Here is a 23,336-nt window from a genome sequence, read left to right on the forward strand (position 1 = left end):
CAGTGAAAAATAGGCAGGTATAGGTGTGAAATTTCAATGGGTGGATAAGACAGTGGCCTAGGGAGAAATGTTTAAACTTTTTAGGCATTTGCAAATACTTTGGGACAAGCCAGACCTGTACAAAAGCATTTGAACCATGATAGTACCAGATTACTAGTACTTAAGATGGGGAAAAAATCAGAACACCTTTAAAAATAAAACATGAGGGAAAGCTGACAGCAAGTGGAGAACATGTAGTATGGGTTGAATCATCCCATGCCAATCCACCACAACTGCTACTGATATTGTGATAGCAAAACACTTGTGGGACCTTACTGTTATTGTCCAAGCCTGAAGGATCAGTATTATGATGAACAAGAACAAATTAGCCTGCATGAATTTTTAATTTACTGATTGATCTCTGTCTGTTTCTGTCTCTTCCTCTGCCTCTCTCTCCCTGCCCCGAATGCACAAGCACATTGAATTTCTTATCTTAGCTCTTTGTGGTACCACTGTTTTGTTTCAGTACTGACCTGCAATGTTCACAGAAGATACAAAAGCAGCAAGAACCGCAAGGCTTTGAGGAATATTTTCAGGAAGGTATTTCCCCCCCATCAGTGCCAGTCCACCAACTGCAGTTAGCCCTGTTTAAAAGAAACAAAGAAAACAGATATCCATTTAATTTTTTCTGTAGTAAAGAGAGAGATTTATTCCTTTATTCCTGACTCTTATCTGTAATTAGTAACTTTTCACTAATTAATGCCACCACATTTGAATCAATTTCAACTAATCTGCTCTCAAGGTAGCATACAGTATGGAATTTAAATACAAATCCTTACAAAACATAAAAACAGAGCACCACAGAACATAAGAGTGAGACCCATAATTGAATCCTTGAACAATTAAAAAAAAAGCTGGGCAAAATACATATTGCTATTCTAATTCTTGTACATTTGATATCTCCATAATACAGCTGGAAATATCTACTGCACTAGATCTCTACAAGTTACATTCAAGCACCTGGATGATATTCTTTTCTCATTTGCCTTCCTTATCTTCTCTATCTTCTTTGTGTAATTTTTTCTTGTTGTGGGCCTTCAAATAATTTCTGACTAATAGGTGACCCCTAAGGTGAACCCATCACAGAGTTTTCTTGGCAGAATTTGTTCTGAGCAATTTTGCCTTTGCCTTTCTCTGGAGTTTATCACACTAGGGAGATCCCGAAGAAAAACGGGATTTAAACTAGATATAATTTAAAAAAAAAATGCAAATGCCCAAAGTTTATCAGACAAAGTCGCTGTTAAAGGGAAATAACGTGGTTAAACTGAACAGAAAGCAGGAAAAAAGGCAGCTTTTTACTTTCAGAACTTTCTCAAAGTAAAAAGCTACCGGTTTTCTCTGCTTTATGTTCAGTTTAACTTTGCATTATTTCACTTTGGGGGTCATTTCAAGTGATAAACTTTTTGCATTTGCAGGTTTTCTTTAAATCTAAATCTTTTTAAATCCTGTTTTTCTTCTGGATCTCCCTAGTATGATAAACTCTGAGACTGAAAGAGTGTGACTTGCCCAAGGTAATCCAGTGGATTTCCACAGCTGATCAGGGATTCAAATCCTGGTCTTCCAGTGTCCTAGTCCAGCACTAATCACTACACCATGTTTTTATAACCTGTGTCACTCTCAGGAGGATAGTGTTCTTATGAGTCAAAGAGGATTTTTTTTATTTTTTAAAAAGAATACTAAGTCAAAATAATACAAAATTTGGCATTACTCTATTTATAGCAAGTACATATTTATCCTATCTTTCCCTTAAAAGAATTCAATAAAGCTGTGTTTTATCAAGTTAATTTTCATATATATATATATATATATATATATATATATGGCTTTTCTTCACGAACGAAGATTCAGGAAAGACTCATCCTGCGCTTTCTACAAGTGTGCAGATGACTAAAAAGGCCAATCCAATATATATTTTACTATTAGGATTGCATAGCCCTGAAACTCCACTTTTTCTCTAGGCGGGAGACTAGGATGCAAATTTTTGCAGTTTTGGGGAGCTGACTTCCAGGCAAGAGGAGAGGGCTATGTACAAATCTCCAGTTCATCTAGCAGAGCAGGCAGCCTGCTATAATTTCTAAAACTTAACTGATTTTTTGATAACTTGCAAACTCTCTCCAGGAGGTCTATGTAACTATACATTGAGAGTACCAGTGCTGTATACACAATATCACACATGTTTTCATTTCATATGTACATTTATGTTTTATATTCAGTTTTGCTCTCACTTATTTAGGATGGAAACATTAATATCTAGACCTAAAGCAATCATTAGCATACCTGAGATGGCATTAGTTACAGACATAAGTGGTGAATGAAGTGCAGGAGTCACACCCCACACAGTGTGATATCCAACAATCCCAGCCAAGCCAAATGTTGTTACCATTTGCGTGAAAGCTGAATTTGGAGCTGCAACACCTAGCCCAAGCATAGCAGCAAGCCCTGCAAAAAACAGAACATTTAGTCATGGGAAATACAGCAAAGCTTCAATCAATGAAAGCAAAATGTTCAACAATGAGTTTTAAGCACACATAAAAGTGTTGTGGTCCCTACACATGTACAAAAACCCTACCCCCATAAAACTATTTCTTTCTACAGTGACTGAATTATAAGACAACCAAGTAAAACAAATGATTCTTTTTCTTAGAGTAAGCACTGTAGCATTTTAGGTGACCCGTTACATAGCATACATACAGTGGAAATCCTAGTGAGGGCAGCATGGAAGAGCCTCAGACAGTGCTTTTTATTTTCAGGTGTGAGGTTTTAGCTTCTTGCAGGCATCAAAGTATACATTAAATATTTCATGATATCCCAGTACTAAATAGTGATATTATACAACACTTCATTTTATGTATATCTCCAGAAAATTACATGAGTGGTGAGAATGTCAAGATTGGTTCTGAACTTGAAAAATAGAATAGGACTTTCATACAAACACCAATTTTCACTGTCTTCGCACAAGCACAGGATTGAACCATGTTGTATTTTACATGTTAACCATCTTCCTTGAAAGAAGATAAAGGGTTGAGTTCGGTTCATTGTCAAAATGCATAATCTTATTCTAAAAACATATGCCATTTTCACCTGTGTCTCGGTCTTTAGTGGAGTTGTCAGAAGAGGAAGTAATGTTTAAAAATAGTGCAATACTGGCAAGTTAAAAAACAGTTTCAGAGGATTTGCTCATTTCTTGGTCTCTTGAAAATAGGCGCAGCCTCAAGCTCACTATTCATATAGTATCAAATGTATAAAATACAAGTTGAACATGTAACAAATCATAAGCGCAAAATACAATAAGACCAACACTGAACAATAAGGCCTTCAGTGCTTTCCTGTGCTTTATTTTAAAGCATGCCTTAGGAACATATGAAGCTATGTTACATGGAATCAAACCATTGATCTATCCAGCCCAATCTCATCCACCATTCAAGAATTGATCACATCTGGCTAGCCTTAACTTTCAAAATGAACAAAACTGAGTGTGTTCAGGATGGTATGGTGGTAAGAATAACCTTGAGGAAGTTCCAAAAGTGGAGTTCTATTTTGGAGAAAGCTTTGCTTCACCAACTTAGCAGTCTATGCTGTGGTTTTGAATATAATACTGATGAACATCTCTGATGAAGATCTCAGTGAGCAAGGGGGCTTATACAATATTATGGAGTATAATGCCCAAAACATTAATTCACAATATATATATATATATATATATATATATATATATATATATATATATTTCCTTCTGTGCACAAATTATTGAGACCAACAATAAATAAACTTAAAATTGATTTTAAGTTTATTTCAAAACTCTGCTAGAGGGCCATGTAGATTTTTTTCCCTTTAAAGTGAACCTACTTGCCCAGCTCCCAAAGATAGCAACATTTGATAAGTCAAAGCTGCATCTAGATGATTTTATGGCAAGATCAATCCTTAGTCCTGGATAACATTAAGCGATTTTTGGCTGCAGATTTTGCAGAGAAGTCTAAGTATTATGCTTGCTTCTCACCTGAAGTGTATGCAGAGGCAGCAGTCATTGTCTTTCTGAAGGGTGTAACAGTGGCAGCTTTCTCTGCTTCCAGCTCTGCTACTGTCTTCCGTTTTACAGGTGCTGCTTGAGGGATACTCTTTGGAGGAGGTGCTGGGAAAATCACATTTCCATCCTAAGAAAAACCAGTTATAGTTTACTCAAGAGATCAAAAGACCTACACTAGTGATCTGCAACAAGTAGTCTCCTGCGTTAAGCAATGTCTTCTAAGGGACTCTTGCCTTCTACTTGCCTTCTACACACAAAAGCAAAAGGACAATATGAAGGGAGAAATGGGTAAACCTTTGGGATTGATAGCAGTTTATCTGGAGACTGACCCACATCATCTTCACCTCCTGAAAGCAGGTTCTCAAATAAATATTGTGATGGACTAGGACATTGCTACTCAAAGCAGTGGTACCTGAACACCGCCAGTCCATGAGCCACTGGTTACCAGTCTGGTTTCCAGAAATGAAAGAACAAACTGTAGCAAATGGGCACAAATATGGTGGGGGAAAGTTGCCCTTTCTCCACATCAAATAGTCTGAGAGGAATTAGAATAGGGGTTTCATACCAGTGCAAGCTATAAGGAGACAACAATAAGGCAACTAAGCAACTGTATCCATGGCTCTTTTTTCACAATAAACAAAAGTATGGGGTTGAAACAAACAGGCAAAATAAAATGGTTTCCAGCCACTTTGAAAACAGGCGTTTGGACAACTCATGCCTCTAAAGCGTCTGGAAACTGGACCAAAGCTTCGCTTCAAGGCTAAAACCCAAAGCAAAAAAAAAAGCTAGAATAGTCCTGGATAGTCCGAACACCAGTGGATACCAAAGGCCGACTGTACATCCATTTGCGAAGAATTTAAGGTCCAGGGCAAAGATGTGGGAGTTGATTAAATCAACAGGAAAATTTGGGAATTTCTTTTTCTTCCAGTGATAAATGTTCATTTTTTTCTATAAAAATACTTAAAATTTGGGGGAACACAAAAGAATCTTATTAAATATTTGCTCTTTTGGAATTAGTGAAACTTTCTATAACACAAGGTTTTACTTGCTCCAAATATCAAGAGCTCAGAGCAGTATGATGATTTGTTTGTATGACAGTCTAAAGAACTACAGAATAATAATTTTTGCATGTGTATTAAACATACAGTGTGCCCTTCCCTTATGCGGGGATCTGTTCTGGACCTCCCCCACACCAGTAAGAGAAATTCCACGAATACTTGAGTCCCATTGAAAACAATGGGGCTTGTGCATGCGGCATGGTGCCTGTGCCTTTGCCTTTTCCGTTGCACTGCATAGCATTCAAGCCCAAGATAAATTTTATGTCAATATCTATGGTGTTGTCATCTTCATGAAACACATTTGAGGGATTTCAATGGTTGTGGCGATAATATACTACTGAAGTTCACTATTTGTAATGTTAAATTAACCATTACATTCAAATATCCTACTAAGCTGTTTCTGCCTAAATAATACATTTTATTTTTTCAATGACAAAAAATATGGTTTCTTTATTCATATTTTCTTGTGAGTCAGCAAAAATTAAGATACTTGAAGTTAGGTAACTTACCGGGTAGCATTTTGTATCTCTCTCTTTAGCATAGGTTACAATCACAAGTGCAAAATTAAGGCTTTTATAGTTGTAAATTTCATTAACATGCCCAATAGTAACATTTTCTGTGTTAAGTTATAAATGAGACAAATTATGCTGCTAAAGCATCAAAATAAGTTTGGGGTTTATACAAAAATAAATACTGTATATTTTTCAGTTCTTCTCCAAAATTTCTACCTGCTTCCCCTGATCAAAAGAAGAAGAAAAGAAAAGAAAAGCAAAAAAAAAAAAGGGGGGGGGGTCTTTTCCTATTGTTTCTGAACTTCTGAAAATTCTACATCTTTACCCCTGGAGCCACAGTCCCGCTGCCCCCCTTCCCAAATTACCCTGTGCCTTCCTCTCCATGAAGACAGTGGAAATAGGTGTTGAGGAAGGATGAGATAATGTTGAGGAATGATCTGATATCCAAACATGGAGAGGAACAGTCCAACAGTCACCCAGTTCCTCAGCCCTAATTTTAAATGATAATGTAGGTGTATAACTCCTTAAGTGTATGAGATGCCAATTTTAGTCACTAGTAACCCTAGGTGATACTAGGAAAAAATTCTGCCTGAGTTGCTGGAGAATTGCTGTGACTCAGTGGCAATAATATTGGGTCTGATTCAGTCTAAGGCAGCTTCCTATGGCCTATACACATCTGGAAAGCTTCTGGAGCAAATGCAACCAAGATGGAACAGTAATAACAACAAAGAATAATCTTTATTATTATTATAGTGTCTTCTTTATAAACAGCTAAAAACTTCTCAAAAAAAGTGACACCAGGACTCTAAAACAGAGCTGGTTGGCCTGCAACCAACACTTATTATGACCCATACACAAGTTTGGTTCTTCTGAAATAAGAAAACCAAAACCTAGTTGAATTATGCCAGAATTAAAGAATACAGGAATTCCACTGTAAAATAAAAGTGTTAACAGTGTTAATTAATTACAGCAAATGCAATTCTCTCCCTTGCACACTCTAATTTGAACACTGATTTAAGGGAATCTCAAAATATATGGCTGATCATACAGTAGGATCTCAGTATCCATGGACTTGCCATCCGCGAGTCAAGCATCCGTGGACAGCAACCATGCACCTGCGTTGTCCCCAGTGGCGGCACATGCATGTGGCCACACCATCATTAGGGACAACGGGACTGCAGGTGCCCCTGCCCCTCCTTATCTTGCCCAGTTCGAGTGTTGCTGTGGGAGCAGGAAGGGCCATGGACAGGGAGGTAGGCGGCTCCCTCTGGCCCCATCTGGCTGGCAGCTGCAGTGGGAGTGAGGGCAAAGTTTCCCCAGCAGCACTTCCTCTTTCTCTGCACTCTGGCAGAGTGAAGTCCCATTGTCCCTAATGGTGGCGCACCCAAGTACACGAGCCACCACTGGGGACAACAGAACTTGAGCATCTGTGGATACTGAGGGCGAACTGTAATTTCAATTATGTTAAGAAATCATACATTCCTACCCTTAAAAATAAAAACAAAATAATTTTACTCACCTTCATTACCACTGTTCCTCTAACAACATGGTCCAGAGTACCGTAGTCAAATTCATCCTTTAGGTTGAAGTAGAAGTTCTCTTTGTCTGGGCTGATGGCTTTTAGGAGCTTGGTAATGTTATTCGAATACAGGGTGCTGGCTTGGGTAGCCATTCGGCTGGGAAGATCTGTATAACCTATATGTGTAACTCCCTGCAGACAGCAAAAATATGGTTGTATAAGCAAGCACGCCAAGATACAACTTTTTTTATAATCCCATTACTTCAACTTCTAAGCATTATTCTATAATACTATTAAGGACTATATCTACCTGTATGAACCCATTAGGGTTTTAAGATTGTCTGGAGAGGCCCTCCTCTTTGTCCCACCATCTTCTCAGGTTCAATTAGTGGGAACAAGTGAGGGGGCCTTCTCAACGGCTGTTCCCAAACTTTAGAACTCCTTCCCCAGAAAGACCAGGATGGCCCCATCCTTACTGTCCTTCCGGCAGCAAATTAAAACATTTCTGTGCTGCCAAATCTTCACAAACAGCTGAGGCTGGGCTTTTAATGCTATGTGGTACTGGTATTTGAAGTTTTAAGGGTATGTATATAGTTTTATTTTAATTGTTTTAATGTAGTTTAGTATTTTTAACTGTTTTAATATGTACTGTTTTAAGAGCTCTTATCTTTTGATTGCATTTTATTCTTTTAATGTTTTCATACTTTAATTCTATTTTGATGTGCACTTTTGTATGTTTGTAATTGTACTGTTTTAATTTGCAAGCTGCTTTGTGTCCCAATTTTGGGAGGAAAGGAGGATGTAAATAAATAAATAAATATCACCAAAACAAACACTGTCCAATTAAATCTGTGGGACATATGGAATGTATTTTATGTTTAAATCTGGGTAGGCCTTTATAGCTAAATACTTCAGTTTTGTTGTGTCTTCAAGTCATTTCCAACTTATGGCGACCAAAAGGTGAACCTATCTTGGATTTTCTAAGGCTGAGAGTGTGTGACTCACCCAAGCTCACCCAGTGGGTTTCCATGGAGGAGTGAGGAATTGAACCACAATTTCCAGAGTCTTAGTTCTATGCTCAAACCACTACACCATATTGGCTCTTCCAGTATTATACTATTATATTATCCACTATTATAAATAGTTCCAACTACTATAAACTGTTTCTCTATTTAGTTCCTAAATAGTTCCGCAGAAAACAGTAGTGGAACTATATTAAAAAGCTTTCAATTATTTTTTTGGAAACTTGTATCCACTGAATTATGTAGTTTCAACCATCTGTCTTTTTGTACCTTAGTCTTGTCTAATAGCATGAGCCAAGTAAATAATTTTCCAACTTGGTCAGAAACAACTCATACAAGAGAGGGTCTCACTCAATGAAAATAAAATTAAGTGGAACCATTATGTAACTAGTAAGTACCTTGTGAATGTAAAGCTCCCCTGGCTTCGTAGTTTCAATGTTTCCCCCAGCTTCAGCAGCTAGATCCACAACAACTGATCCTTCCTTCATAAGTTCAATCATATCTTTTCGAAATAGGATTGGAGCTCTTTTACCTAGAGAGAAAAAGAAGACAGTGCAAATTCATATGAATCAATCACACCTCACAAAAATAACGGGTGTTGACATTCTCTTATTTTTGTCATTGAATTTCTTTAAAAAGGCAGTAGAAAGAACAGTCCACGTTTTTTTCTATCCAAGAATCTTACTCTCTTTAGTGGTTATAAAGTCTGCTCACAGATTCAATGGGAAGCAAGATGAAGTCTTCTTCCACCTCTCATATCCTCCAGTAAGACAAGAAAGCAGCATGGGAAGATGAAAAGCTGGCCACTCCACTTAAAGTAAACATATGAAGAATCTAGACTGGTGGTAGTCAAACGTTTTACTCCTGGGACCTCCTTTTACATATACATGCAGATGTCACACACACCCTTTGATGCAGTATAGGAATAAAAATATTTTGTTTATTCAAAAGGTGTATTTTCATTTGCACATTCATTTATATTCATATTTTAACATTTTTATAATGAAATAACATTGTTCAAATTAGAACAGTTTTATTTAAGTAAATCCAATATTTAATTCAATGCTTGTGCAAATTTTATACATAAAAAAAGTTTGGGAAAACGAGAAGGAATCAGAGGACTTCCAAAGTTCTCATTCCCTTTGAGCAACTCTTACCCTTCCCCCTCAGGGTCTCGTATCAGAGTTAATGAACCACTGGTCTAGATGACAGCAGTGTTTTTTATGTATTTTTTATGTGTTCCACATTATTAGCACCATAAAAATCCTTTAAACAGGAAAAGCTAGAGTAAATGTCCCATGTGTCTTTTTATTTCTGGTGCTAGACACAATGGGAGATAATGTCAACTAGCAGCAAGAGGGCCAGCTGAAATTACTACTGTACATTTTTCAGCGTAATGATTTAGTATAATTATGGCGAGATACAGCCACCCCTTTGTGCAACGTGTTGGGGCCAGGGCAGCCACAGCGGCAGCCCAAACACCCCAATACCGCTCCTCCCTGGTCCCGAAAAGGGCTGTACTTGGGTCTTCATGCCCCAGGACAACCCGGGAGCTGCAGCCAGAGGAGAAAGGGGCCGCTTGGCCCTTTCCCCCCTGGCGCCGCTCGGCCCCTTTCCTCCGGCGCTATTCCCGCAGCAATCTAGTTGCCGCAGAAATGAGGCGCCCTCTGAAACGAGGCGCCCACAAGCAGCCTGACGCGGCGCCAGGACGTAATGGATGCGCCGCGCCATTTGGCCACGATGCAACCATTACGTCAAAATGGCAGTGTCCATGTAGACAGGGCGCCTCTATTTTGACGTACTGAGTACGTCCTAGGGTTAGGGAGCATCTGGAAAGGACGCTCCCAGGCAACCCGAGCACGTACTCAGTACGTTATCACTTGATTTTGAGTGAAGAAAATATCACATACAAATATAGGAAAAGCAGCTCTTTAGCCAAAAATATTTGCATTTACATAACTGACAGCCTATACTTGGCCTATCACTTCCAAATTGGGTGCTGCACAGCAAATTAAAATTTACACTAAAAATAGGATTACAGGAAGCCTCCACTTATCTGACAGATTAGGAACTGCAACACTATTAGAAAATAGGATCAATCAAAAAGCAGAAACCATGTAAGGAGCATGAGGGAATTACAGTGGCTTTCTTGGGCCTGCCACATGCACTGCTTGCAAAGTTTCTCAGTCAGCTTGGTGTTTTTTCCTCCCCGTTTCAGCCCATTTTGCAAGCAGCACACGCATGTACGGTCAATCTCAAGCAAGCTTCTGTAGACAAAAATAATGAAGAACAGATTCCTCATCAGATTACTTGAATTTGTCCTTAATCTGCAAGCCTCAAAAGAACAAGTCATCAGATAACAGGGCGTCAAAAGGCAGGGACTTCCTGTACAGCACTGGAGATACTTTGAGGTGCCTTCCAGTTCTCCCATAACCCCAAAGCCTGCACAGGTAGAAGGCACCCGGCTGGGGAACCTGTTTTAAGCTCTTCAACTTGAAGCATCACCATCTACTCCTAATACAAGGCTGGCCCAGCTACATCAGGAGCTAGCCTGAAGATAGAGGCTCCTCCCTCCATAACTGTCATCCTTCAGCCTGGGAGGGAGTGAATAGGCTGGCCCAGCTCCACCAGGGGCTAGCCTGAAGAAGAAGAGTCCTCCCTCCAATCCATCTGCCTTGGTCCAGGCATCAGAGGGAGAGAAGAACCACTGGACTTCATCCCCTTCCCCACCACCATTCCCTTCTCCTTTTGTGTTGTGTGTTTTAGATTGTAAGCCTGAGGGCAGGGAACCGTCTTTTTAAAAATAATACTTGTAAGCCGCTCTGAGAACCATTAGGGCTGAAGGGCGGGGTATAAATAATGTAAATAAATAAATAAATACAACCTTTAAGAAAGCTTCCATTACAGAGTGCCACAAACTTTAACAATACACTGAAGAGGTACAGTTATAGAGTTTGGCTTTCATTTATCTCAAACACAAATGAAACACCTAAACATGTCAAATGAGTATTAAGCTCTTCACCACATCTGCTAAATTACAGAATGTAAATTTTTCAGATCTGACCTGAAGCTTAATTCACAAAAGGGATTCAACACAGTTATCGATAAGATATATGTCAATGACTGGAAAACATGGCATCTAAAATAGAGCAAGAGTATCATTGATTTCTGGTTAGTGGGAGAAGGCTACTCCTATCACACTCCATTTGTTGCCTTCCCACTGGAATCTGGATGTCTGCTGTGCAAATAGTTGGCAAATAAACCTTTGCTCCAATCCAGCAAGGTTGTTTAAATTCTCAACCAATATTCCATTACCATGGACAACAAATACTTGGCCTTTCACCTGCTAACTTGTCCTAAAGATTATTGCTAATCCACCCAAATTTTAAAAGAAATGTCATGCTTATTCCACAGACCTACCAGGAATGAGTGCTGTTGTGATAATGATGTCAACTTCTTGACACTGTTTGGCAAAGAGTTTCATTTCAGCTTCAATGAACTCTTTGGACATCTCTTTTGCATAACCTCCCTGACCTTCTCCAGATTCTTTGAGGTCAACTTCCAAAGGCTCGGCTCCTAAAGATTTGAATTGTTCCAGTGCTGCAGCTCTAGAACACAAAAAGAAAAAGAAAAAAATGAGGGTTAAAAAAAAAACCAGACAACAAAGTGAAGGCCAACCTATGAAAGAGTTTATATACAGATCTTTCAGAAAATAGCATCATTTAAATGTAAGTTTCCAGCTCATCTCTTTCCATACAATATAAATTTTTATATGAGAAATGGGCTGAAAATAATTTTGGATTCTCAATTAAGAGGCAAGAGGGAATATATAGCAAACTGGCAATAACATTAATGGGATGTCACACATAACTTAATAAATAAATCTGGAATTAAAAGCTGAGATTGTTGTTATCAAATGCCATCATATCAACTTCAACTTATGGTGGCCCTATGAATGAGAGACCTCCAAGTAACCCCATCATCAACAGTTCTGCTCAGGTCCTGCAGACTCCTTGACTGAGTCCATTCATCGGAATGTAGTCCTTTTCCTACTGCCTTCTACCTTACCAATCATTATCATATTTTCTAGTAAGTCATATTGTCTCATGATTTAGCCAAAGTGTGACAGTCTCCGTTTAGTCATCTTAACTTCTAGAGAGAGTTCAGGCTTGATTTGCTCTAGGACCCATTTATTTGTCTTTTTAGCACCACATCTCAGATCAGTGAATTTTCTTTCTATCAGCTTCCTTCTATGTCCAACTTTCACAGGCATACATAAAAAGAGAAAATACAATAGCATGCAGAATTCTAACTTTAGTATTCAGTTATATAACTTTACACTTCAGGATCTTGTCTAGGTCCTTCATTGCTGTCCTTCCCAGTCCTCGTCTTCTTCAGATTTCTTCACAGCCTTCTCCATTCTGAGTTATAACTGAGCCAAGGTATGGAAAGTATTTCACTATTTCAGTGTCTTCATCATCTACTTTTAAGTTATGTATATCATCTGTGATCATTATTTCTGTTTTCTTAATTTCTAACTGTAAATCTGCCTTTGCAATTCCTTCACAGATTTTCTTCAACAATCATTCCAAGTCTTTGCTACAGTGGACCACTGACAGGTACCAATGATTTTAAGTTGTGCAACATTATTCTCAACAATTTCTTATGCACTGAAGATAACATAATTAGTATCAAGCTTCAATTGTGCAGGACAGTGAAGTGTTTCACAGTAAAGGGGGAAACTGCTTTCTCCAACCTAGTGTCAATGAGGTATGTTTGAATATACCATCCATAAGCCCCAGTCAGCAGAGTCATTGATGGAGTCTGTCATCTGGAGGTGTTAAATTGAGAAAGGCTAATATAAAAACTACTGAAATGGGGTGCCTTGATTCTTTTTACAAAGCATTAGTGTGCAATCCAGAGAAATTCACAGCAGCATTACAATGAATTATATCCAACTTACACTTCAAGGTCAAAAATGTTGTGTGCTATGGTAAAGCTCAACCATAAAGATGAAAAACAGAAGACAAGTAGGAACATACCTGGTATCAAACCCACGAACAACTGCTCCCATTGACTTCGCTGCTCCTGCAGCTGCTAAACCAGCAACTCCACCTCCAATTATCAGAACCTGTATCCACACAATTAATTAAGTCACACATTAACAGACAACAGTTTGGTCAATTAATATGAAGCACTTGAGTGGTTGCTGAGCCAGCATATTTTGAGAAGGCGAGCTAGTTTCAAATCAAAGTGGGTCATTTACCACATACAGAAACCTTCTTACCAGGGAAAATATCATCCAGTCAATGTCAATATAATTCAGTCAAACAATTCAGAGAAAATACTGTGTTCTCCCTGCTTTAGGCTTCTTGATGAATAAAAGAAGAGATCTGTGGAAATAAAGTTTCCCCAAGCTGGGGTGTCTGATCTTCTGTGAAAGTGTAGGAAGTTGGAGAATGGGCTGAGATTATTTTAGATCAACAACACAGCCTTTGAGCCAAGGAATCCTGTGTTTTATTAATGCAAATTACACATAGTGTAAATGGTAATCTTCCAAATGATTACCATGTTGTCCCCGGAGAAATAAGCTTACTCTTCCTCCAAGGACAAGATTTAGTACCAATTTGTGTACTTTATAGAAATTCTCTCTCAATCTCATTCTCCCCTCCCCCCAACTCACACACTGCAGCCCATAAACAGATCAAATATATTTTAAGCTATACCATGATCCATCTTTTCTCCACTTTTAAGTAGTGAAGTGGCAAACCACATATACATTTATCTATTCTTATTGAGATATACATGCATTTTGTACTCTAGTGTGTACACACAAAGAAAAGGAATTGTCACATAAGCATCACTCCCAAGATAGATCTTTGTGCTGGCTACAGATATCACAGGTCCCTAAAAACAGGTAAAAACGTAGGAAGTGCAATTGCTGTGGGGGGAAAGGCCACAGAATGACTGCCCCCCACATCATGTATCAGCCCGCCGCTCTGTCCTCGTTGTATCTTTTATTGTGTTTTTAATAGATATTTTAATTATAACATGTTTAATCCTGTTTTAAGGGGGAATTTGGGACATAATTTTGAAAATGTGGATATTTTAATGTCTTGTGAGCCGCTTTGATTGTCTCGTCACAGAAAAGCGGGATAAAAATAAAAGTTTTATTATTTTATTATTTTTAAAGGCACTAGAGAAAAAGGGTTTTCAGGGCCAGTAGATTTGCATTCTCTTGACACCACTCTGTGACCCTGGAAAAAGTGCAACTGCTGGCATGGATTCTAGGCACTAGCATGCCTTATTTTGCATGAAAATCAGAGCTTCTCTTTAATTAAAAGGGAGGTCCATGAGATATGTTGTTAAGAATAACAAGGAATGTACATGGCTATCTATAAAAGCTTTCTTTAAACCACTAAGTTTATTTCAGACAAACTGGCAAAACCATCTCTATTCCTTGCCTAAGTAAACCTATGAAATTAATGAGGTCACCATAAGTCAATAAATGCCTTAAAGACACATATACATACACACTGCTGGTATCCATCCAAATACCTACCAGTATCTTAACTACCTGAGAGTGCTAAAAAGAGCTGCTCACATGGAGCGGTGGTGAAGGGTTATTTCCAACCAGGGGTTACCATAATTAAAGTCAGAAAGAATGGTCTTTATCAACTGATGAATATACCTACTAACTTATTACAAGCATATATTTCTTCTCTCACATACCTTAGCTGGAGGGACTTTTCCAGCTGCTGTGATTTGACCCGTGAAAAAACGACCAAAGTGATTGGCTGCTAGCACAACTGCCTTGTAACTGTCAAAAAAGCAAGACAGATCAGAAACTATCAGTTGGGTTTCCAAACCTTACATTTGCTCAAAGACAAACAGTATAGTCATCTGTGAAAGAGTCAGCATGGTGTAATGGTTTGAGTGCTGGACTATGACACTGTAGAGTAGGATTCAAATCCCCATTCAGCCATGGAAACCCACTGGAAGTAAGTCAGTCTCTCAGCCTCAGAGGAAGGCAAAAGCAACTACCCTCTGAACAAATTATGCCAAGAAAAACTGAAGACAAGTCTGCCTTAGAGGCTGCCATAAGTTGGACAAACAACAACAACAAAGTACATGAGAAGGCAAATGTCTGCAGATAACCATAGTAATACCTGTGCCTTTGCATCAATGAGTTTATGATGGAATGTGTTATTACTATCATCATTATCACCACCATCAACAGCATTTTTGTTGTTCTTGTGTGCCTTCATCTATACCAGTGGCCCCCAAACTGTGCCCTTTGAGAGATTTTGGACTTCAGCTCCCAGAAGCCTCAGCCATGTTGGCCAATAGTCTGGGATTCTGGGAGCTGAAGTTCAAAATCCCTTAAAGAGCACAGTTTGAGCACCATTGATCTACAGTGTTGGCTCTTCGTGTCTGTGGGGGGTTCCCCACACATCCCACATGGATAGCAATATCCATGGGACCTCAAGTCCCATTAATCCCAACAGTGGTGCAATGTGCAAATGGCCACATTGGCGCAGCCACATGCAAGCGCCATTATTGGGGAGAATGGGACGCGGCCATCTCTGGACATTCCAATCTGCAGATGGCATGCCTGCAGAAGAAAATAACTAACTGTACTCTGCTTTTCCCCAAAAACTGGGATTCAAGGCAGCTTACAAATTAAAACAAGCACAATATAGCTAAAACATGCAAAAGTCAACATTAAAATACAGTGGGACCTCGGTATCTAAGGGCTTGCAAGCCGCCCGTCCTCCCCAATGGCAGCACGTGCACATAGCTGCGCTGCCATTAAGGACAGCACCTGTTGTGCCCAGTGGCGTTGCCTGCATGCAGCCACATGCACACAATGCCATTGGTGACAAAGAGACTTGAGGTCCCACAGATTTTGGTATCCAGGCGGTGGCCTGGAACAGATCCCTCCATGGATATAATTCTGATTAGGGAAGTGAAGGCAACCAGAGATGAAAACCACAAATCACATCACATCTCTTGCTAGTCATACTAGTCCATCTTGCCCAAACCTGGGGGGGGGGGGGGGGGGTTCAGTCACCTTATAACTAAGAAATGCATAAACTCTAAATAAAGAATCCAACAGGCTTTGGCTTCCTGCATATTCCTCCAACTCAAATAGGAAATGCTTTTCAAATATTTCTGCAGTTGAATAGCTTGCATCTTGACTTCACCACACTCTCCTACTAGTATTCCCAAGTACAAGGGTTGACCACAACTATCTTGTGCTGTTCTCTCAAAATAAATGCATGGTTGTTTGGGTTTTGCATCCTGCTCAGTGCCCCATATTTCACTGGTGCTACATTACGGCTAGTTAAAAAACACTGTAATTCCATACCCAGCAATGTTGGCCATAGAGCTGAGAGCATCATATCCCTGAGCAATGGTCACTCGTGGAACCTGATCCATAGCCAAGACAGTAGTTTTTCTTTCTGATAGCTTATTCAGAAGGTCTGGGTTTTGAGCTGGATAGATAAAGCTAATCAGGGTACCAGATGATTTAAATAGATCTGCCTCATGCGCACCAAGGACAGGATTAAGCATAGGAGCCCTCACCTGGATGGGAACAATAAGCAGGTCACACAATTCTGGATTATAAGCATTTGAAAAAGAATAGGCACCAAATAAATGCCCATAATAAATTTAAATAAAATATCTGTTTTGATACTTTATTAATTTTAATCATATAGTATAGTTTTGTGAATTGTTCAGAAAACCTATACAGTGCACCCTTCCCTTACGCAGGGGATTCGTTCCGGGACACACACACCCCAAGTGTAAGGGAAATACCGTGTATGCTCAAGACATGGGTGCATTGTACAACATTGGACATATGCACATTTGTTAAATAAAATACACATAAATGAAATACAAGTTAAGTATCCCTTCTCTGAAATGCTTGTAACCAAAAATGTTTTGGATTTTCCCCATTGTTTGGAATATTTGCATGTCCATAATGAGGTATCTTGGAGATGAGACACAAGTATAAACATAAAATTCATTTATGTTTCATAGATTATACACCTAACCTAAAAAACATACAGGAAATCAAGTATAACCAGCTTGAGAACTAATCCCAGGGCAACAGCAAAAGTGATGATAAGCCATGGCCGCCAAGCACAAATTCTTCAGGTTTCCCCACGTCCTGGGAGCCCACCAGTCACCAACTTTCACTTTGAAAACCAGTGACTGGGAGTGTTGCAAATGTTGCCTCAAAGACAGAAGCAGGGGGCTGGGAGTCCCCAGAGGCAGAAAAGCCCAAAAAATACATGCCTGGCAGCCAGGACTTACAACCACCGCAGCCTCCATGACACATCACATGAAGTCAGGTATGTAATTATCCACTTGTGGCATCATGTCAGCACTCAAAAAGTTTCAGATTTTGAATCATTTGGGATTTCAGATTAAGGATGATCACTTTACACTTCTTTGTATACACAAGTACCTAAACTTAACCACCAAGTCAAGCAAGGCAGCTCTTTTCTAATACTGCAGATGGAGGACTAATTCCTAGGTCTACAGTAGACAAGGAACAATTAGCAACTATATGAATGAGATTGCTTTTTAAAATAAATAAATAAACAGGAGGAATCCCTGTTTGGAATAGGGCCCTAGCGGGGAACAGAATGGTTAAATCTTTGTGCCCTCCTCCCATAGGTAAGAATTTTCTTGTGCACATTTTATCATGAAATATCCAAGGAAACCCTTAATATTTATGGGTACTATTCATGTTTAGAACACATAATGTTCCTGTAAAATGATGCTAGTTAATAAAAAAGGACCAGTAAAAATGAATAAAATTTGTAACTAGGGACACAACTGCTCATATTCACATTATCCACTTAAATACCAAAACATAAATGTGAAAATAATAATTTAAGATAGGGCCATTCTTAATGACATACTATCTACAGATTCAACTGAGCTCTCATCCATGGCCCTATACTGAATATATCATTAAAGATTTTTTAAAAAATTTATTAGGTTTTGTACATAACATACAAAAAATAAGACATAAATTACACACATAAAAAAGAACGAAACAAGAAAAAGGAAAAAGATCAAAGATTATTGATAACCCACAAAATGGCAGTATTATTTAGAGCACAGTTAGGAAAGTTACTGCTGTTGAGCGTAAGTAACTCACAAAAGCAAAATACTATGAGTGTTTGCTTGGGAAATAACTAAGCTCTTATTCATGCTATACAATTATAGCCCTTTGATACCACTTTAAGTGACATAGCAATATCATACAGACTACTAAGATTTGTAGCTTCAACTGGATTCCATTAGATGCAGCCATGTCAGTAAAGTACTACAACTGCGTAATGTATAAGAGACTTAAGAAAATTCCATGTTTAAGTAAAAATTCAGTATATGACTACAAACTAGGGATGTAATGTTCACAACTGTTCCTCTGTATCCATAGATTCTTCATCCATGGATTCAAGCATCTATGGCTTGAATATATATATTTTAAAAAATTCAAAAGCGCAAACCTTGATTTTGCCATTTTATATAAGGGACATCATTTTATTACACCACTGTATTTAATGGGACAAGCATCCAGAGATTTTGGTATCCACAGGTGGTCCTGGAACCAAACTCCAGTGGATACCAAGAACCCACTATATTCTTTTCCACCAGCAAGAACTCACACAATTTTCTTCCCACTGCAAGATGCTACTAAAAAACGATGCCATTTTCAAGTATTCACAAATTGGAACCTACTCTGCAGGGAGGGAAACCCACAAATATAGGATTTTCTAGGCAAAGAAACTTATTTCAGCACAAGCAAATGATACCTGCTACATGGAGAAACCCATTTTTCAATACAAAACAAGTGTCCTGCACAGAAAATCCCATTTTTACTATAAAATTGCACATGATAAATTTTGCACAGAAAAAGCACCATAGCAAAGAATCTTGTTGCATATAAGCTTCTCCTTACTAGGGTTTCCCAAATGCTTGGAAAACCTGTTTTTCATCAGTTTCAAATACCCTTTCAGTCTCTAATGAAAACTCAATATAAGTATAAATACTTTTGTTTTTCATCTGTAAGCAGCTAGGCCAGTATCTTAGTTACTGTGGATCACTTTCCAAGAATTACATTGTTATTTTTTCCTCTTAGTAACTTCCAGAAACAGTGCATTCACATGATAGAATAAGAACAAAATAATAATTACTTTGACAACTAAATCAGAAGCCAAAACTTCCTTTGTCCCTTGGATTTGTGCCCCTGCCTCTCTATAATGATCGTCAGAGAATTTGGAAGCTTCTCCTGCACTTGATTCCACAATGACATTAAAACCTTGTTTAACCAAGGCTTGGACTCCAGCTGGTGATAGGGCAATCCTTTTCTCATTCTGAAATATCTCCTTAGGAACACCCACAGTCAGTTGCTTATAAGGAATACCTGTAGACACAAAGAAACAAAGAATAATTACTTTATCAACTGAAAAATATGTACAAAATGACAAGCTCTTATGGAAAAACTCTTTTGTATGTACAATGTAAATTACTCTTTCCACAGAAAGATGCCAACGAAATACTAGTAGTCTGTTTTTAAAAAGGTTTGGATATGTTCCTATCTTCAACAAGGCCAATCCCAGGATAGAACTTTGTATCATGAGTTGTCTTTTGTAAAAGATATGCTCTACTTCTACATTCATTTGCATAGTATTTTAAGTACACATGTTTTTACAGCCATCATTTTTACATTTATTTTACAACTCTTTGGATAGGCTTTTTTTTATTTTACAGATGAGAAGTCGTGCAAACAGACCAGGAACTTGTTGGAGGCCAACTGCAGAATCTATAGCTGAAGTGAACTTAAGGGCTGGTCTCACAAGGCCGTACTGTATTTTACATGCTGCTTTGCCACAGTTGTTTTACAGCAGAACATGGCTGTTGCAAAGCACTGTTACAAACATTTCTTTCTATCTTTCTCTCTTTCTCTCTTTTTCTCTCTCTCTCTCACACCACACACACCCAATGACTACAATGGTTCTTATTTCTGTGCACATCCCTTCCCCCATGAAGAAAAAGGCCAACTTGGAACTACATTCATAAAAGGCTTAACAATTTTCTCTCACTCACCAAGTTGTAGCCACACCTTCTACAAATATAAAACAAAGATTAAGCTCATTTTTAACTCAAATTTTTGGCCATGGGGCAAAGCTTCATGTCCACAATAATCCACTACAGAATAATGAAGAAGTAATGAAGAGGTCAGAATACAAATATGCCTAGTTGTGAACCAGTATTTATTTTATTTATTTATTTACTTTTATTGTAAGCCCTCTAGAGATCTTACAGTATGGGATGGGTAGCAATAATGCAAATAAATAAATAACTAAAATCCCTCCCCCTGTAGAAGAAGAGTTTCTGTATGATTAACATGACAGATGACAATAAATGTTCACAATTCAGAAGATAGGTATATTGCTCTCCTGCTGCCTTTTTCTCCAAAAGGCAAATGCTTGAATCAACTCTAGGCCAAGTAAGCCCACACTCCATGGGAACTTTAGCTGTGGTACATGTACTGATGTTGCCTGTCTATAGGACACATTTACTACCATGTGCTCTCAACTGAATCAAACATCATCCATGTCCACAGAAGCAAGAAAACAAAATCAATACCACCCAACAATCTTTATGTACTGCTTTGCTGCACAGTTGTTTTACAGCAGAACATGTGAAGAAACTTACTACTGCTGGTTAGCAAAGCCAAGGCAGGCTGATAGCCCAACTATGAGTAAGCCCTGAGTGCTTAGTACTATACACCAGGTATGTATTTCTTATTATATTTTAATAAACAGAAAGATCTAATCTAGTTTAAAATTGTTCCACATACACACCACACATCTCTATATACATATGTTCACTTCAGATAGGCTGCATTCTTAGATCCATATATCTAGGGATAAAATCCACTGACCTCAATGGAACTTACTTCTCAAGAAGCATGCTTAGTCTCATATTGCATGTTATAACTTAAATTTGACTAGATTTTGTTCACTGGCTTACATAACAATTTTCCTGACAGTAGCCTTACAACAGCAGTGTCTCATACAGACTCTGGTCCAAAACACACTGCAGAAAAAGATCTAGTTTGATAGCGCTTTAACTGTCCTGGTTCAGTGCTAGGGAATCCTGGAAATTGTAGTTTATTGTGGCACCAGAGCTCTCTGATAAAGAAGGCTAAATGTTACATGAAACTATAGTTCCCAGAATTCTCTAGCATTGAGCCAGTGCAGTTAAAGTGGTCTCAAACCAGATTGTGTCTGCAGTGTGTTTTGGACCTGTGTGCCCTTGTAAATATGTTGTTGAAAGACATTTATTTCAGTGTATGTATATCTGTGTGTCTTCAAGTCACCTGTCTTAGTTATGTTGATCACATGAATTTCATAGAGTTTTCTTAGGTGAGGGATACTTAACAGGTTGTTTGCCAGTTCCTTCCTATGAAATATGCATTGAATAAAAATTTGTAGTAATGACTTCTCTGCCACAATATTCAATTTCTGTTTGAGCATGTTTGAGACAATTTTTAGTACTGTGGAGAAAGCAATTGAACCCACTGAATAGTTTAGGAACATAGCAAGCAGCTGAACTGGGCTGTTAAACTTATGTATTTTTCTTGTTTATTCCTGTCCCTGTAAAATGATATATAAAATAAGCCAATTTCTCAGAAGAACCAGGGCTCTGCCTTCCCACATCAGTCTGCAGAGCAAAGGTCTTTCCTCACCTAAATAGCAACACCAGAAATTTGACAACCAAATAACTCCTGCAATGTCAACAAACAAAAACAGAGATTGTGGGGGTTTTACATTCAAACTTCTTTACATCTGGACCAGTTTTCCAGACATTCCAAACTGTAAAACATAGAAAACTGGGCACTAGAAACAATAGCAAAAAGAAAAGTGCAGTTTTGTGTTGGTCATCTTCATGGACTCCTTAACTGTCCAAAACGACGATGGGTTATTCAGATTGGTCATCAATAGTTCAACTGAAGCATGGTTATTCAGAAGTAAATCTCACTGATTACTAGGGAGTAAGCACCATTGCAAACTAGTTTAGGCTTGCAGCTTTAAAGGTTTAGGAAGGATGCTATTACAGAAACTATTCACTATTGCTAAGTTACAAGATAAAGTAGCAAAGTATATACCTATTAACCAACTTACTCTACCAACAGCTTCAGAAGAAGCTGCACACCTTTTCTCAGAGTTCTGCAGGGAGACAAGGAGCTAACCTGGGGAGGCGAAGTGAAATGAAAACAAAAGAATACAATGAATAGCATAGAGAAAGTGGCATAAAACATGTCTACTAATCTTGTGTTATGAAATAAAGAAACACACATATCACTATACTGGTGTTATACAAATCTACCTAAAATATTCAAAAGCAGTGAATTTAACAGCTATAAACATAGTTTTCTTCATATATTCAGGGGTCATTGTGCTGACAGCATTTTTAGCCAAATGCTATTCCACTTCTGTTTTGGCAGTTATAGTTTGGCTTCGATCACTGTGGTAATAATTTAGTTCCTCTTGTCCTCACAGAATCAAAGAATCATAGAATTGGAAGAGACCACAAGGGCCATCCAGTCCAACCCCTGCCGTGCAGGAATTCACAATCAAATCACCCCCCAACAGATGGCCAACCAGCCTCTGTTTTAAAGACCTTCAAAGAAGGAGACTCCACCACACTCCAAGGAAGTGTGTCCCACTGTCAAACAGCTCTTGCTGTCAGGAAGATCTTCCTGATGTTTAGGTGGAATCTCTTTTCCTGTAGTTTGAATCCATTGCTCCATGTCTTACTCTCTGGAGCACTTGAAAACAAGCTTGCTCTATCTTCAATATGACAATCCTTCCAATATTTAAACAGAGCTATCATATCACCTCTTAACTTTTTCCTCTCTAGGCTCTTGTGTGCCTTCAAGTTGTTTCTGACTTTTAGTGATCACAGGTTTATCTTGGCAAGAATTATAAAGAGGGAATTTGCCATAGCCTTCCTCTAAGGCTGGGAGAATGTGAATTGCTCAAGATCACTAAGTGCACTTCCATGTCCAAGCCGGGATTCAAACCCTGGTCTCCCAGAATCCTAATCCAACATTCAAAGCACTACACC

General features: G+C 38.5%; 1 protein-coding gene across 2 annotated transcripts in view; it reads right to left on the reverse strand.

Annotated features, from left to right (window-relative positions):
• NNT (nicotinamide nucleotide transhydrogenase) overlaps positions 1–23,336 on the reverse strand; it is an 80,108-nt gene that overhangs the window by 45,410 nt on the left and 11,362 nt on the right. For both annotated transcript variants that reach the window (XR_016277790.1, XM_089495852.1), the window contains exons 4-13: positions 19,394–19,623; positions 16,546–16,763; positions 14,907–14,994; positions 13,217–13,305; positions 11,595–11,782; positions 8,573–8,706; positions 7,153–7,344; positions 4,037–4,190; positions 2,317–2,478; positions 513–623 (exon numbers count right to left, since the gene is read on the reverse strand). Coding sequence is in view for 1 of the 2 variants with exons in the window: in XM_089495852.1 (XP_089351978.1) it covers positions 513–623; positions 2,317–2,478; positions 4,037–4,190; positions 7,153–7,344; positions 8,573–8,706; positions 11,595–11,782; positions 13,217–13,305; positions 14,907–14,994; positions 16,546–16,763; positions 19,394–19,623 (1,566 nt within the window). In the remaining variant the exon portion in view is untranslated. The remainder of the gene's footprint in view (positions 1–512; positions 624–2,316; positions 2,479–4,036; positions 4,191–7,152; positions 7,345–8,572; positions 8,707–11,594; positions 11,783–13,216; positions 13,306–14,906; positions 14,995–16,545; positions 16,764–19,393; positions 19,624–23,336) is intronic.

This window comes from Sceloporus occidentalis, unplaced genomic scaffold (assembly GCF_023333645.1).
Source record: "Sceloporus occidentalis isolate IW3139 unplaced genomic scaffold, rSceOcc1.0.p SCAF_1, whole genome shotgun sequence".
NCBI classification, from domain to species: domain Eukaryota; kingdom Metazoa; phylum Chordata; class Lepidosauria; order Squamata; family Phrynosomatidae; genus Sceloporus; species Sceloporus occidentalis.